The 16938-nt window shown below is 42.3% G+C and overlaps 1 protein-coding gene across 4 annotated transcripts in view; it reads right to left on the bottom strand.

The window, feature by feature from the left end:
• UBR3 (ubiquitin protein ligase E3 component n-recognin 3) overlaps positions 1-16938 on the bottom strand; it is a 4226407-nt gene that overhangs the window by 2935276 nt on the left and 1274193 nt on the right. For all 4 annotated transcript variants that reach the window (XM_044075499.1, XM_044075501.1, XM_044075502.1 and 1 more), the window contains exon 11: positions 6256-6342. In XM_044075499.1, coding sequence (XP_043931434.1) covers positions 6256-6342 — 87 coding nt within the window. The remainder of the gene's footprint in view (positions 1-6255; positions 6343-16938) is intronic.

The raw sequence follows: 16938 nt of genomic DNA, 5'->3' as shown, positions 1-16938 counted from the left end.
AATTTACATTCACACACAGACATAACTGCTCAGTGAACACATGCAAGAGGGAAAAGAATGGAAATAATGACATGTTGTCATACACTCAGCTGGACAGTTTACTGAAACAGACATTATTATTAAATAGTGCAGATCCCAACAATAATGTTATCTTGACATTTATAAGCTTTCAGTTTGTCAAATTTCAGTTATGTTAATGTGGCATGAGGCAGACTTGGGTATGATTCCATTCAAATGTCAGGATATGTTACATGTGCGTGTATGCTTGCCATGCTTCATGCTGGCCAATAAAAAAATGTTCAAGTTATGTTATGATTTCCACTGGTAAGCTGTGTTATGCATGTTATTGCATAGTCTTGACTGAACTGCTCACATTGGTGATGGACACATTTTCTAGGAGATGTTCACTTATTGGAAATGTCCATAACTATAGATAAAGTGACATAGGGAAGCTGTTATGTGCATTAGGAGACATTCACTAGCAGCTATTCTGTTGATTATAATTCTGCTACTTGCAAATATTTGCACCACTTCAAACTGAACTGTGTTTTAAATAAGAACTTTGATGTGTGCTAGTACACCTTCAATCTCATTTGTATTTGCAGAACTTACATGTGGATGGGATGTTAATTAATGTATATTAGACTGCAGATGTGCACATCAGTTTCATTTTAAGGTCAGCTATGATCTTCATGGGAATGTGCGGTGAGATAGACATTTGCTTTTCATTGTTATGGTTTTGACTACTGACATACATCACATATGGTGGTACACTGGACTATGGTCATAATGTATTTTAACATTTCATGAGGACTCTTATCTGCCTGTTCACTGTATCACAGTGGGTATGTTATGCAAACAGGTAGCATCAGGTATGCATATGCAGTTTCTGTCCTGTGTTGCAATTCATCTTGACAGAGCATGGACAATCACCGATCAGATGTAGATAATGAGTGCATGCCAGGCTACTGCTGGATTTCTCAGATGACAATGATGAGGATGCTGGACCCACACCTGCACAAGCCATCATGCCTGCTGCATCCCATAGGAAATGACACCAGGAGCAACAGAAACGATCATCTTGAGGAGGTCTGGAAGGTTGTTACTGATATGTTTTGAACACAGATGAAAAACATGATGGGGAGTTTTTTTTCCAGGACACTGCATGGGCTATGAGAAACTCATTCAGGAAAATGGCTCAAGAGATCATTCGCGAGGCTCATCCCAGTCAGGGCAGTCCCACAGGTCTGCAATTACTGTGTGTGTGCTCGAATTGTGTTATGCTGCCAGCATGCTGACTGCCATATAATTGTTTACAATGTATATGTACTCTTGTCCATGCATATGTAGTTGCGTGATTATGGATTACATCTGCAAGCACACAATGCAGATATCATTATGTGACATCTAATTGTTTCAGTGTGTGCAAGATGTAAATTAACACATTACACTTTCCTTCCACATTCAACTGTCCATGTGTTGTGGTAGTTAACTTGCAGCTAGTGCTGCAACAATTACCCTGTAAACATGTGTTATACTGACGGATACTAACAGACAACAGATGTTACAATGTTTGTTTACCCAGTACTACAAGATGTAAAAGTCAAAAAGGAACTCTTCCTTGTGGAAAATGTAAGGTATGTTCATTCATAGTAAGAAATTTTCCATACATCAATGGTAAGAAATTTCAGGAACAAGGTCCCTTTAGTTGTGTGAGTGAAAGGTTAATTTATGGTTTAAGATGTGCATGTGATAGATGATATACAGGTGAAAGTAAAAGGAGCTTTGCAGTAAAGTTAAAACAGCATGTCAGAGATATTAAAAAGGGTAGTGGGTTTAGTCCAGTAGCCATGCATTTTTTTACAGGAACATGGGGATCCAACAGGGATACAAGCAACAATTTTAGAGCAACTTTCAAATGACAAGTTAATAACTGCAGACATAAAAAACAACTTAGGAAAAAGGAATCTCTTTTATTTTAAAATGTAATAATTAGTCCAGCAGGTTTAAACAAAGAATGCAACTGGAAATGTTTTTTGTAAAAATGTCTCTTTAGATGTTTTTAATTGATTAATTGTGCATTAAATAAGGTGGAGTATTTAAGAACAACAGAAATTAATGTTTAGCATACTCTGGTAAAGGCTTGTAATAGCCGAGGCAGTGCATTTTCTTGTTTTTTTGTTTTAATAAAGTGAGTTTGGGATTTTTCACTGGCCTTCCTTTTTCTGTGGGTTCTGCAGTATTTGGTACTTTTGGTGGTTCAAAGACAACAGCTATCTGTAGTCCAGCACTACCACTGTGGTATGGTTAAGATATGTGTACTGCCATATCACGTACGTGCAACAGAAGGACACGTCATTGCCCAATTGTTTTAGATGACAGTTTCATGCTATCTCACTAGTATGATGTATTGTTTTGTGCCATGTGTTTGCAATGTTGATGCCATGTGGGGTCATATATAGGTATGTCATACCTATGGACAGTCCTCCTTTTCTGACTGCACTGAATGCCAATTTAACATTAATGTATACACGTTGTAAGGACAATTTATTCAGTAACAGTACATTATGCTGTGTTCACGTTATGTTACTTTTCCACATTCATTCTTTATTCACATAAGTTCATACCTTCTTGACAACATCTGCGCACAGTAACTGATGATCACTCGTGTTTCTGCACACAGTCTGATCCATTCTGAAACACCATTATATCCTTGACATTTGAGCATTCACTGACTTATCCCTGATGTGCTGTAATGATGCCCACAGGACTGTCCTCTGCTCAGTAATGAGCAGGGTGCATGAGAAAACATCTGCGGATGTTTATTCCACATTGGCATGACACTATATGTGTATGTAATTGAAATTCTTACTTTGCTTACCTATGTCTGTTGAAGTTACATGTTTGCACATTACTTTACATGTGTGAGACATATATGCACATTTTGGTGGACATCCACAATGCAGTCTTCCCATGTGATATACACTTGGCATTTGCTTAAATGTATTTTGGATTGGCTTTAACATCACCCTGTATGTTGTACCCATGTATTTGCAATGTGTAACCTTACTTTGTTGTCCTGCTTTATCATCGTCTTCCCTGATGCAGGCCCAGGTTGTCCACCTCACTTCCATCTTCATATTTGCATAACATAGTTTGTAGATATGTTTGCCTTTGTTGCAATTACTGACCACTGTCATGTATTACATTGTTGACATGGTCAATATGTGTCAAATGTATGGCCATTTTACAGATGCAGGACAAGAACACACAAGTTGCTGGCTACCGTTTGCAATACATCCTTGCTCTTGTTATACTTATGTGTTAACCAGTCTAAATTGTTGAAATTCATGTGCGCAACCTGATATTTTTTTAAACTGTAGTGTTAGATTTTTGCAAATATTCTAACATATCATTGGTGTGCATGTGTGTGTATGTGTATTGACATTGTTTTCAGGTACTTTTCATTTAGGCCACTGACAGTCACATATATATGCCTACACTTGTGTGTTGCTTTTGAAATGGCATGTGTGTCACATATATGCATTCCATTACACTTTTGTTTGGGTTGTGTACATCCAACTTGAGTACTTAGCAGCCATTTTTCTGCTTTGCTGCAGTACTGTTGTTAGGCACTATGCTTGGTTGTTTGTTTTTCACATGCATGGTCAGAGATTCAGTTCTGTCCTCTGCTGAAGTCACCTAGCATTTATAGACATGCATTTGCTCATTTATTATAATGCCTGGCTTACACCTGCACTGCTGACAGACTACTATGATATGTGTTTATTTATTCAGTGTGTACTGGGATCCTTAATTATTACCCTTCAACACACATCTAACATTGGTCATGCACATTCAGGTATGAAAGTTTGCAACATGTGATAGTGCATAGGTAGACATGTTTTTCTGCATTTCACCATGACTGGTATGCATCCCCACCCCGCTTGACAACTTTCCATTGCTGATGCTGCCTTCTGTGTAACTTTCCTGTCCTTACTGTTTTTTCCAACCTTTGTCTGCCATGTGTTATGATATTTGTTCTATGGGTATACCTGCTGTGATGGCCTTCTCCTTCTCTTTCCCTATGTTTTCTTTTTTTTTTTTTTTTTTTTGTAAGAAAAGAAATAAACACTGCCCATGTCATCTGACTTTCCCTCTGATTTTTCCTATTCCAGCATACCTCGTGTATGCCTCTTCTTCACCCGTAGCCCACATCTTCTTTTCTATCTCCCACTTTCCTTGGGTGTGTGCATTACCTGTGTTCCCCACACAAGTTCTGCACCCATTGTTAGCTAATGTTAGCTTTGGTGATGTGGCTGTGACAGCCCTTCACCTTTTTTTTTTATTTTTTTTTTTTTTAGTAGAAACTTTACAGGTTCCATCAGAATTCGAAAACGATAGTTAGCATATTTTAATGACAACAAACTTACAGTGATATTCTGCAGCTGCCCTTAAGCTTACTGGAGAGATTATGTTATAGACATGTACTTATGACTGTCAGGCTACTTGGATTGTGAGATTCTTTCTGCTACTTTGTTAATGTACATCCCACTTTGACAGCAATTTTTCATTACTTATGGATTATTTGCAAGTATATAAACTGCGTCATTATTAATGAGATACTCCATTGTGTGCTGAGATATGTGGAGTTCATTGTGCCGCATTTACTTATTACACTATCTGCAACTTTGCTGCTGAGATCAGCATAATGTTCCAGATTCCACAAACTTTACAGAATCCAGCCCTAAAAGTTTGAGAGAGTTTATTTTTCTCTATTTTTAGACCTTTGTCCCCCCATTACTTTGCCTTGAACAGATTTTTTTTGTACTAAGAGGTTTAAAGGTATGTCTCCATGTGACTGCAAGGATTTCCTCCAGATACTCCAGGTTCCTCTCACCCACCCCCCAAAAAAGTACAATGCAGATTACTCTAAACTAACAAGATACAAAAGATTTTTCTTCATCTTGTGTGACAAACACGTAGGTTGAAAAGGGGCTATACTGGGTTAGTCCAATTACTGATGGAACACACACATTTAAATAATTATATGTACACTGAATAGTACAACAAAGTGGTAAAGCAGTCAGCATTGATGCAACACAGGGCTTTGGTCTCCAGCTAAATTCTTGGCTGAGATGCCTTCTTTGCAGAGTCTATATGTCTTCCCAAAGTCCATGTGGGTATCTAGTAGTGGGTCGTTCAGTTTATTGCAATATCCCGAAGATGTGCCACAAATCATATGGTGATCCTCCACACAGTAGAGAGGTGTACATACTTTGTGTGCCTATCTATATCTGTATCTAAACACTGGCATCATATGCAAATAGTGAATTAATGAAAAAAAACTATACTAAGAGTAATGCTCAAACGTTTAAACACTCTTCACAGCTTTTCTGAAAATTCAAGCATGTACAGTAATTAAACATTATACACCCACCACCCCCATTCCCACATGATCCACCAGATGGCTCCGCTATATGCATCCTAATGATTCACTCATTCTTCCATGGTAGAGGCCTTGAGTGCCAGGCCCATTTGTTTTCTAGATAGTGAGAGAAGCCATATGGCCCACCTGGCCAGGATGAGAACCCAACAGCTGCTCCTGACATTCCCACTACACTCTTTTAGGAACCATGGGTACAAGAGGTCATAATGCTCCCTCATTCCAGACAGGGAATGCTGGTTTTAGCTGCTCACTCCCACACTCTGATCTGCTCCTTCCTGTGCCTGAGCCACTTCTCACACTTGGGAAAGTCTAGCTTACAGTCAGGCCTTTCATATCTTTACATCATAGTGCCAGGCTATTAATTTTTTTTTGCTTTAATTATACTTGGGTTGGAGCCCATTTTCAATGCACGCCTTGAAACGAACTCTCCAGGAAAATGTACACAATGCACTTAGGCAGATTACAAACTGCAGTACATAGTTTAATGAGACTCAAAACAAATTAAATCATAATACAGTAAGGGTAGGTTAGTAAAGATACAGAGTATTTAGGCAGTAGAAAATGTGTCAGATAGCAGCAACAAAAATTATGCTTACAAAGTTCTAATGTGCAGATGTACATGTAGGATTACCGCAAATCATTTAAAAATATCCAATAAGGATAAAGTATTCCAATAAGCTTCCTTGTTTGTCAGTTAAACACATTACTCATCACAAAAGATCCTAGAGAAAAAAAAATGCATTCTGTATGCCCTCCTGGAAAGCTTAAGTAAGGCAGACTGTGTATAAGTGAAAAAAAAAACACACCTCATCTACAAAGTTGACCGCGTCAAACCAGTCCTCTAGTGTTTCCAGACACTCTCTGACGATTGTACTTGTGTACTCATGTTTATCCTAAAACACAAAAGAACAGAGAACTGTTAATATATCTTTTAACTGTAGGATTTTTAAGTATCAAATGCATTCATACAATATAAAACAATCATTTCACCCTCTTTGATGGCTCGACTCCAGGACTTATCTTTCTCACACCAATTCAACATTTTTTTTCCAACACATGCAGTGCAGTCACTCTTTCCCACTAGGGCAGTACAGTCTGCCTATTCCTCCAGCCCCTAGTTCATAGCTAGCCACTAAGCAAGTGCACTTTTGACAAATAAATGGGGAAAAGCAGTAACTAGTGACATAGCCTAGTACCTACCTATGAACCTATCTGCCCGAGGGCATTTATAAGCCTAGCCAGAGTGTGTCAGCTTTCGCCGCCCCATTGATTAATTAACTGAGCCTCTGTCAGGAACAGCCAATGAAGAGATCCCAGGGGTGTATTTTCTGTTACCCATCCACTCGTCAAGGTTCCTCTTGAAGAGTGCTAGTGAGGAGCTCTGCCTAATGTAGTTAGGAATTTTAAATACACAGCCCTTGCAGGTCTTGAACCCAGCACCATGTACACTGTAGTCACAACAGTTAACCACTACATCATGACACCTGCACTAATTGCAAGGATACGTAAATATATACCTGCTAGACTTATAGGGGAACTTATACAACAGCTACTACATGGAGGCCGGTCCAAGAGAAAAGGGACAGCAAGAAAGTATTCATGACCTAGACAGTAGAGGCCTCCTTACCAGTCAGCTTATAAAGCGTTAACATGCAGCCAAACAACAGCCAGGAAAGTACAGCTGAGTAAGTAAACTTGCAATACAACAGTAGATGTTTGAATGCTCACTGCTGCAGTAATCTTAGCTATATGAGTTATATCTTGCCAAGTGAAGTACAGTCGTGTACATTTACCATAAATGTAGATGTTTGAGTGTATTCACTATTGCAGTTTTCACACTTGAGTTATCCTGCCAGGGGTAGCTCTCAGTCGGCCTGAATACCAGAGGCTTTGTATTTCTGCGTTAGTTGCTGTCACTCCAGGACTGACGTCAGGTCGTCAGTGGTATAAAATCAGGCAGCCGACGCCACTACAATAGTTTTCCTTGCCTCAAATGTCAGGAGCCCCCAAATAGGGAGGCATGTTATGGTGGAAGAACACCACCAGTAGAAAGTCGTCTTCTTTTGGCTTTTCCCGTTAAGGGGTCGCCATAGCGGATCACCTGTCCGCTCATAACTGGCAGTGGAGTTTTATGGTTTCGAGTTGCCAGCCCGGCACACAACCTTCCACAGCAGGCACACATATGCACACAATCACACCTAGGGCCAATTTAGGGAGTTCAATCCACCTACAACATGTCTTTGGGATGTGGGAGGAAACCGGAGCACCAACACCAAAAATTCCCTGAAAAGAGAGAGAGAGAGAGAGAGAGACAAGGGGGATTGAGGGTGGGAAACCAGGACTGCAACAGTGAATACACTTGAACATCTATATTTATGGTAAGTGTACTATGTTCTTCGTGTTTCACTGTTGCAGTCATCACACTTGGGTTGATTCCCAAAGCTGAAGAAAAAGGGTGGAGGCAGTCATGAAGACTGGGGGCTGCCTAGGATGCCCTGCAAGACTGTGGTGGCAAAGTCTGCCCTGGATTTGGAGAAGATAGGCAGGTGGTAATGCTTGGTGAAGGTATGAACAGAAGTCCATGTTGCAGCCTCCATGATGTCCCTTGTGGGGAGCCCTCTGAGAAAAGCTGCAGAAGTGGAGTTTGCTCTGGTGGAATGCATCCTGACCCCCTTTGGGAGAGGTTTCCCATGCTGTTTGTAGCAGAAATGGATGCAGTGTGCTATCCATTTGGAGATTGTTTGTTTGGATATGGCCTTGCCCTCTGCCCCTGCTGCGAAGCTGACTAGCAATTGGTCAGTTTTTCTAAAAGATCTAGTCCTATCCAGACAGAATCTGAGCTGTGTTTGCACATCTAGAGCATGCAGAATCCTTTCCCCCTTGTTTTGTGGGTTAGGGAAACATGTGGGCAAATGAATGGATTGGTTGAGAGTCACACTGGACACCACTTTAGGCATGAAGGATGGGTTAGTCCTGAGGGAGACCCTGTCAGCATGGAAAATGATGAAGGGCTCTACAGCCATAAGTGCTTGTAACTCAAACTCTTCTAGCTGAAATGATGGCCAGAAGAAAGGCTGTTTTCCAAGAGAGGAATTTTAACTCTGCTGAAGCTGCAGGCTCAAAGGGGGTAGGGTGAGCTTTTCCAACACAAAGTTAAGGTCCCAAGCTGGGGTAGGAGCTCTTCTGGGTGGCCTTAAGTTGTTAGAACCTCTTAGGACTGTTTGATGAAAGGGTGTAAGAAGAGAGGTGGCTCTATGCTGTAATGAGCAGAGATGGCAGAGGCATGAATTTTAATAGAAGAGAAGTACAGACCCTGTGCAGTAGGTCTGCTAGGTAATCCAGGAATGGAGGTAGGGAGAGCTGTGCTGTTTCAGCTCCCTTAGCCTGGATCCAGGCGCAAAACCTTTTCCACTCTTCACCATAGGATTTTCTAGTGCTGGGGTGTCTGGCCTCACGTATAACATCCAGGACTTGTTTGCTTAGGCTGGCAGCTGGAGAAGAGGTCAGGGAATAAGCCAAGCTGCCAGGTTCAGGGTCTGCAATTGGGGCTGCATGAATTCTCCATTCTTCTGGGTCAGGAGTGTTGGGATCTGAGGTAGGTGCCATGGTGGCAGGGATGACATGCTGCGCAGCAGTGGGTACCAGTGCTGGCATAGGCAGTCTGGGGCAATCGAGACTGCCCTTGGTTTTTCCTCCCTTATTTTGAGCAGTACCCTTGAAATGAGTGGTAGAGGGAGAAATGCATAGATCGAGAGGTTTACCCATTGGAAGGATAGACCATCCACTTTCCAGGCCTTGCTGTGAGGTTCCCTGGTGCAGAATGTGCTGATGATTGGAGTGGAAGGCAAAGAGGTCCACCTTCGGGCTGCCCCATTTCTGGGTTACAAGGTTGAAGGTTCTGTGGTCTAGCTGCCACTCGTGTGGGTCTGGCAGGTTTCTGCTTAAGTTGTCTGCCAGAGAGTTTAAGGAGCCTGGCAGGAATTGTGCTCGCAGGTGTATTTGCATGGCTGAGGGCATGTGCCAAAGGGTCATGGCGAGCCTGCAGACAGGATAAGAGCGAGTTCCCCTCCCTGCTTGTTGATATACAACATCACTGTGCTGTTGTCTGTTTTGATCACTAGAGGCCCTGGGGAGAGTAGGGGTCTGAAAACTGTCAGGGCATGCTAAACAGCTAGCATCTCTTTTTGGTTGATGTGCAGATGTATTTGATTTGGGCTCCCATGGCCTTGAATGCACCTGCTGTCCAGGTGTGCACCCCAGGCATAGTCTGATGCGTCTGTGGTGAGGGTTTGGGTGGCATGGGGCTGTGAGAAGAGAAGTCCCTTGTTGTGGTTGCATGCTGCTGGCCACCAAAGAAAATCTTTCCTTAGACAGGGTATCATAGGTATGATAGTTTCCAGGTCTTGAGAGTGTTGACACCAAAGGCTTTTTAGGTACCATTGTAGTTTCCTCATATGCAGTCTGACATATGGAATGCGTAGAATGCAGGAGGCCATGAACCCTAGAGTTTGCAGGATTTTCCTTGTTGATAACTGGGTTCTGGTGGCTAGTTGAGAGAAGTAGGCTGTCAGGTAGGCTTGTTTTTCTGGAGTAAGGAATGCCATCTGGGATGCTGTGTCCAGGCTTGCTCCTAAGAATAGATTTTTTTGTGTGGGGACTAGTTTTGATTTCTTTTCATTGATACTATACCCCAGGGAGGTCAGTAGGTCCTTTACAAGGGTCAGGTGCTGCAACAGCTTTTCCTGACTGCCTGAATCAGGCAATCGTCTAAGTAGGGGTAAATCTGAATATCTCTTTGTCTGCAAAAAGCAATGGCTGGAGCCAGGCATTTTGTGAAAACTCTGGGAGCAGTGGATAAGCCAAAGGGAAGCGCAGAGAACTGAAAGTGCATAGATCCTGCCCTGAAACGTAGATATTTCCTGCAAGACTCCCTGACTGGGATGTGTAGGTGGGCCTCTTTTAGGTCTAGGGTGGCTAACCAAGCATCCTTGGAAAGCATAGGAAGAAGCTGCTGGAGGGTGAGCATTTTGAATTTTGGCATCACCAGAAAGGTGTTTAGAATGGATAGATTAAGGACTGGGCATCAGGTGCCCACTTTTCTCGGTACCAGGAAGAGTCTGGAATAAAAACCTTGGCCTATCTGATCTGCAGGAACATGCTGTATTGCCCTCATGGAAAGCAGGGAATGGACTTGCTTTTTGGCCTCTGCTCACTGGTTTGGAGGAAGATCTGGGAACCCTTCTGGGGATGGCAGAGTGTGGAAATAAAATCTGTATCCCTGGGACACTATGTTGAGGACCCATCAGCCATTGGTAATAGAGGCCCAATTGTTTACATGGAAGGAGAGTTTTCCTCCTAAGAGCACAAGCAGGTGGGCAGAGGTATGGGGTGGAGGTGAAAGGTCATTGTGAGTTCTTACCATAAGGGGGTGGCTTAGCACTCCCTGTTTTTGAAGGGAAGGAACTCCACTGCTTAGATCTCTGCATTCCCTGAGACTGTTGTCTGGGGGGGTCTGCTTCCCCAGGGTCTTGGCTGAGCTGGCCTAGAGGGGGGCCAGAAAGGACCAGTGCTTGGAGGGGCAATGCCTAATGAACCTCGGAGGCTGGACCTGTAAAAAGTCTTTAACTGTCTGCATAGATTTAGCTTTTTCTTCCATCTTTTTTAAGACCACTTCTGCCTTGGTGTCAAACAGTCTTTGTTCAATGGTGTGTCTAATAATTTTGATTTGACATGATCTGGCAAGGTCTGTTCCTTAAGCCAAGCATGCCTTCTAAGGACAGAACCAGTGACTGCTGCCCTGCAAGATGCTTCTAGGGCATCAAAGCCACATTGCAAGGTGTGCTTAGAAACTTGGCTTGCAGAATGCATAACCTCTTGTAATTCTTTATTTTCTGCACAAGCAGGAAAGGAAGATATTTTTTGTTTGAGGAGTTCCATGGTATGCTGCTGATATTTCAGCCTGTGGAACTGACAATTTAGTGCTCTAATAACAAGAGTTGCAGAGGTGTATACTTTTTTATCCCATCTGTCTAAAGCTCGGGAATCCCTGTCTGAGCGGGTGGGATTCTTAGCTGAGGTTGCTTTAATTCCTTTAGGTCCTTGGGAGATGACCTCTGGGTCAGCAGTAGGATTTTTGAAAAGGAATTTGTGAGAGTCAGCAACTCTGTAGTACCTGTCAGGTTTCCTGGGAGCAGGAGGAAGGGTGTCAGGAGTCAAACTGGATTCCATAAAAACATCGTCCACAACATCCAGGACAGGAGGAATGGCTAAAGGTCTGTGCAGTGGTAAATCTAAGAATTCCCTGAGTCTCTTTTTTGACTAAGGATTGTCCTGACATTCCCATTGTAAATGCTCCCTTAAAGTATGTAGGGTTTCACCAAATTAAAAATCCTCGGGAGGAGAGGCAGAAGGAATGGATTCCTCTGCATCAGAATCCTCATAAGCAGAGAGGGGTTGCATGTCTTCATATTCAGAAACCTCAGAGTCATCGGACTTCTGCTCAGATAAAACTACTGGGGACAAGTCTCTTTTTCTTTTGGAAGGGGTAGCCTGGCTTACCCTAATAAGCATAATAAGGTCTTCCGCCATTTTAAGCATTTCAGATTGAGGCATGAAAGCAGGTGCCTGAGCTTGGCTCGTCATTTTTTTAGGCGTAGTTCGTACCGTAGTTTTAGAAAGAACTGAAGACGTGAAAGAAGTCATAGTTTTGTGTAGAGTATAGGTAGTGCGAAGAACTTTCTCTGGAGACGGTGCCTGCTCAGCGGCTCCAGACCCATTCAAGGTAGAGACATCCGCAGGATCCTTAGTCGAAGAAGAGTCTCGTGGCATACCGGACTCCGAACAGGTCTCAGTAACAGCCTGCGAATCCACAGAAGCAGGCTTCACGGGCTGCAAAAATGCCTCACTGAGGACCGGAGAACTGATGACTAGCTTAATGGAAGCATCTTTGGCAGTTTTGGACCTGTGCACTCTGTCTCTGTCTTTATCCTAAGGTTTTTCGGAAGATCGGTAGTCGGATGGCTTACCAAAGCCATATTAGAATACGAGGACTGAGAGTGAAAATATTTGGCTACAATAAGGGCCCGACGACGTATAGTTCTGACACTGAACAAAGCACAAAAGCGACAGCGAGGGACGTTGTGGTCTGGGCCTAAACTGGTGACGCAGTAAGAATGGAAGTCTCAGTGTGGTACTTGCTTTCCACAGGCGAGACAATTGTTAACTTTTTCTGACATCGGTTGGAGCAAGAAAAAAGGATCCCCAACAGGGTACTTAGCTTTAAAAGACTTCAACTTCAATTCGGAAATGAAAACTCAGGTAGCGGCTGACCGGCACCCGTGCAAACTGCTTCTGCTTTGGGCTCCTCGGCAAGAATAACTGATGTAATGGCGTCGGCTGCCTGATTTTATACCACTGATGACCTGATGTCAGTCCTGGAGCGACAGCAACCGACGCAGAAATACTAAGTCTCTGGTATTCGGGCCGACTGAGGGCTACCCCTGGCAGGATAACCCAAGTGTGATGACTGCAACAGTGAAACACTAAGGACATCGTTAGCTATGTGAGTTATGAACAATGTTGAAGCCACTGAGCAGAGCCAAGGAAAGAACTTTGTAAATCCAAAATGTTAAACACTTTTATTGCACACGAAGAACAGGACCAAGTAGAACAAGCGCTTTCGCTTGGATATTCCGAGCTTTATCAAGCTCGGAATATCCGAGCGAAAGCACTTGTTCTACTTGGTCCTGTTCTTCGTGTGCAATAAAAGTGTTTAACATTTTGGATTTACAAAGTTCTTTCCTTGGCTCTGCTCAGTGGCTTCAACATTGTTCTTAGCTATGTGAGTTATATTTTGCCAAGTATACAACAGCCAGGCAGCTTCCAAAGCTTCAGTCCACCGTCCACATGCTCAAACCATATGGCAACTCAAGCTGAGCTGCCTAGGAATGCAGGTTTTAGTGCCAAGCCCTGCAGAGCTTTCATGCCAAATTAGAGGGGAAGGATCAGCCCTAGGCGGACCCAGCTAAGTGTGAAAAGAATGTATATAAATATACACACACCCTGGCAAAATCAAAAAAACACAAAGGGGGATGGAGCAAGGGAGCAGCTACTGCAGCAATGATCATTCAAACATCTGCTGTTATGGCAAGTTTGCTTACTCATCTGCACTATCTTCATCATATTGACCAATGCTGCAGCAGCCTTAACTATGTAAGTAAATTACCCTAGTACATTTGGGAGGTAGAAGAGGAAGGGTCAAGGAGACCCTATAGAATGGTCTTAGCAAAGCCTGATTTAGACCTAGAGAAGGAATCAAAGTTTATAGTGCTTTGTAAAATTATGTACAGAGGATCAAGTTGCTGCTTCTAGATTAATTGTAGAATCCAACCCTTTCCAAAATGCCACAGGTAAAGCCAAAGTACTGGTAGAATGGGCCTTGAACCTGCCTGGAATAGTTTTGCTGTGGTGAGAATAACAAAAGTTAATAGCCCTAGAGAACCATTTGGAAATAGTCTGTTTTGACACAGGTTGCCTCTTCTTACCTTCAGAAGAAATTAACTGATTTGCACATGTAAAAGATTTTGTTTTGTCAAGTTAATATCTGGGCTGTCTATGGACATCCAAGGTATGAAGTATCCTTTCTCTCCCTCATTTCTAGGATCAGGAAAGGATACAGGAAAATGGACAGTTTGACTTGTAGTAAACCTTGATACCACTTCAGACATAAAAGAAGGAAAGAATGATTAGTTCTCGAAGAAACCTGTCTCTGTGGAAAATGAGACAGGGCTGACTTACTGTAAGAGCTTGCAACTCAAGATACTCTTTTGGCAGAGGTCAGAGCAATCAGTAAAACTGTTTTCCAAGTTAAGAACCTTAAGACAGTCAGATGAGCTGGTTCAAATGAATCAAGTGTTTCCCTCTCTGATACAAAATAAAGATTCCAAGGAAGAGGTCTCTTATGCAAAATCCCTTTCAATAGCATTTTGACATGAGAATGCCTTAAAAGAGGAGGATCCATGGACATATATGTTGAAATGGCCAATAAATGAATTGTGATGAAGGAGCAAGAAAGGCCAAAGGATAGTAGCTAACACAAATACTGTAAAACACAGAAACACTAACCCTGAATGGGTACTGGTTATGTTGTTGGTAAAACCTTTTCCATTTGTTAATATATGATTTTATAATATCAGGCTTTCTTGCCTCCATTAGTACCTGCTACACATCCTCAATAAACAGGTGCCTAAAGTGAATTAAAGGCCTTATCAATATTTAGGCAGTCAGTCAGTTGAAGCTGACTGAGGTTGGGTGTATCAAACACATTTGTTCTGGTGTGAGTAAACCCATTCTGTGAGGAAAATTGTGGTAATTGCCCCTAGTCATTTCCAAAAGAAGGGAGAACCACTGTGGCCTGGGCCAGAACAAAGTCACCACAATGATCTTGGGGGATTCCTTCTAAATCTTAAGTACCCTGGATATCAGTGGAAAGGCTGGAAAATTATACAGGAACATTCCTGTTCAAGGAAAAGAAAAAGCATCTTCCTTCCATGGCTTCCTGTAGGGAGTCCTGGAGCAGAAATGTGCCAGCTGATTGTTTAGAGGGGAGGCAAAGAGGTCTACTTGAGGAACTCCCAACAGATGGATCAAATCTTGGAAGACCCTTTGAAATAGTTTCCATTTGTCAGGGTCTGTTTTTGTCGTGTTGAGCTTGTCTGTCACCCACTTCTACTTTAACAGGATGGAGGATGCCTGTACAGTGACAATGTGCTGTGAAGCTATAGCCCAAGCAAACATCGCTTGTATGCAAAGGGGTTAAGACTTGGTTCCCCATTGCTTGTTGATGCATACATGACTGTGGTATTGTCTACAACAACTTGAAGAGGTGCAGGGGCCAAAAAATATTCAGCAAGTTGAGCACCTTGATCAGGGCAAGCATCTCCTTTATAATTTATGTGCTTCCATCTATCCTTGGTGTCACAAACACCTCACGCCATCTCCCCAGAAACTGCCCCCCAAGCAAAGTCCAAGGCATATGTGGTGACTGACTGCTTTGCATCAGGAAGGGAGAAAGGAAGACTTTGACTTGGGGACACGGTGTCTCTACCAAGTGATTCTTCTTCTGACAAACTTCAGTACTGGGAATTAAATGATAATGGATTTGGTGCTGGGACCAAAGAGACTTCAGATACCATTGCATCTTTCTCATCTGGAGTCTTGCCAAAGGTGTCATATGAATCATAGATACCATGAGGCCAAAATCTTCATGTATTCTCTCACAGTGACCAAAGTCTGAGAGGAAAGCCCCAGAAATAGATCTATGTATACATCCATTTTTCCTGTGGAAGAAAAGCTCTTTGAACGGTGATGTCTAGCAAGAACAGAATCCTGTGTGACTAAAAAAACTTCTGTATGTTCTCTTAGAATCCCAGCTTGCATAAGAGATCTCTCACCCAAGTTTGAGACTGTCGACTCTTCGAAAAAGACTGAAAACGTAAGCAAGTTGTCTAAATATGAAAAAACGTTAAAACACTGTAGCCTGCAATGAGCTGTAACTTGAGATAGACATTTTATGAACAACCTTGATGCAGTCCACAGATAGTCCAAAGGGTAAGTCAGAGAACTGATAATGTGATCCAGACTCTCAGAACCTTAAAAAATGTCTGAAGTCTGGATGAACAGGAATGCGATTACAAGCATCTTTTAAACCTAGTGTTACCTGGAAACTTAAATGAGAGAGGAGGAGCAACTGGATGTGAAGTGACAGCATTCTGAATTTGGACACTAACACAAATCAGTTTAGGAAAGAAATACAGAAAGAAGAAAATAAATCCATAAACTGGTCTCTGAGCATTTTATTTCTTTGGCACTAAAAAATCCTTGAATAAAAACATTTCCACAACTGGGAGGGAGGACCAAGCACCATCACTCCCCGAGACAACATATATTGAAGGACAAGGTAATATATAGGAGTCTGGTCTGGTGGATGAGGAATTACCCCCTGGAAAGCAGGAATTTCCTCCTACTGCCACCTGTAATCTTGATACATGATATTTAGAACCCATCTGTCTGAGACTATCAGTTGCCAAAAATAGAAGTGGAGATTCAGACTGTGGACGTAAAAGGGCCTTTAAAAAGTCATTATGACTTCTTGGACTGTCCTTGGTATGGGGGGGGGGGGGTCCTGTATTCCTTTTGAAAATCCCTTGCCATTTTTTCTTAAATGTCTGTTTAAACATTTTGCTGGGATTGTTTATTTTGTTTCTTGCCAAAAATGGAAGAGGGGTTACAGAAAATCCCTTAGAAAATTTGGAAAAGGAGGGGTGAAACATCTTGATGAGATTCCCTGTATCAGACTACCCCCTCTTACTACACTTTTTGAATACCTCTGAAGCAAAGGGACCAAAAACTAAATCTCTATCCAGAGAAGAATTTAAAATCTAATTTTTCACATCATATGGGAGGTTCTTAGAATGCAGCCTGGCAAACCT

The sequence above is a fragment of the Protopterus annectens genome, chromosome 6.part1 (genome assembly GCF_019279795.1).
Source record: "Protopterus annectens isolate FY-2018-M chromosome 6.part1, PAN1.0, whole genome shotgun sequence".
NCBI lineage: Eukaryota > Metazoa > Chordata > Ceratodontiformes > Protopteridae > Protopterus > Protopterus annectens.
Note: the sequence above shows the minus strand (reverse complement) of the source record. Positions and strands in the feature narration are given on the sequence as shown.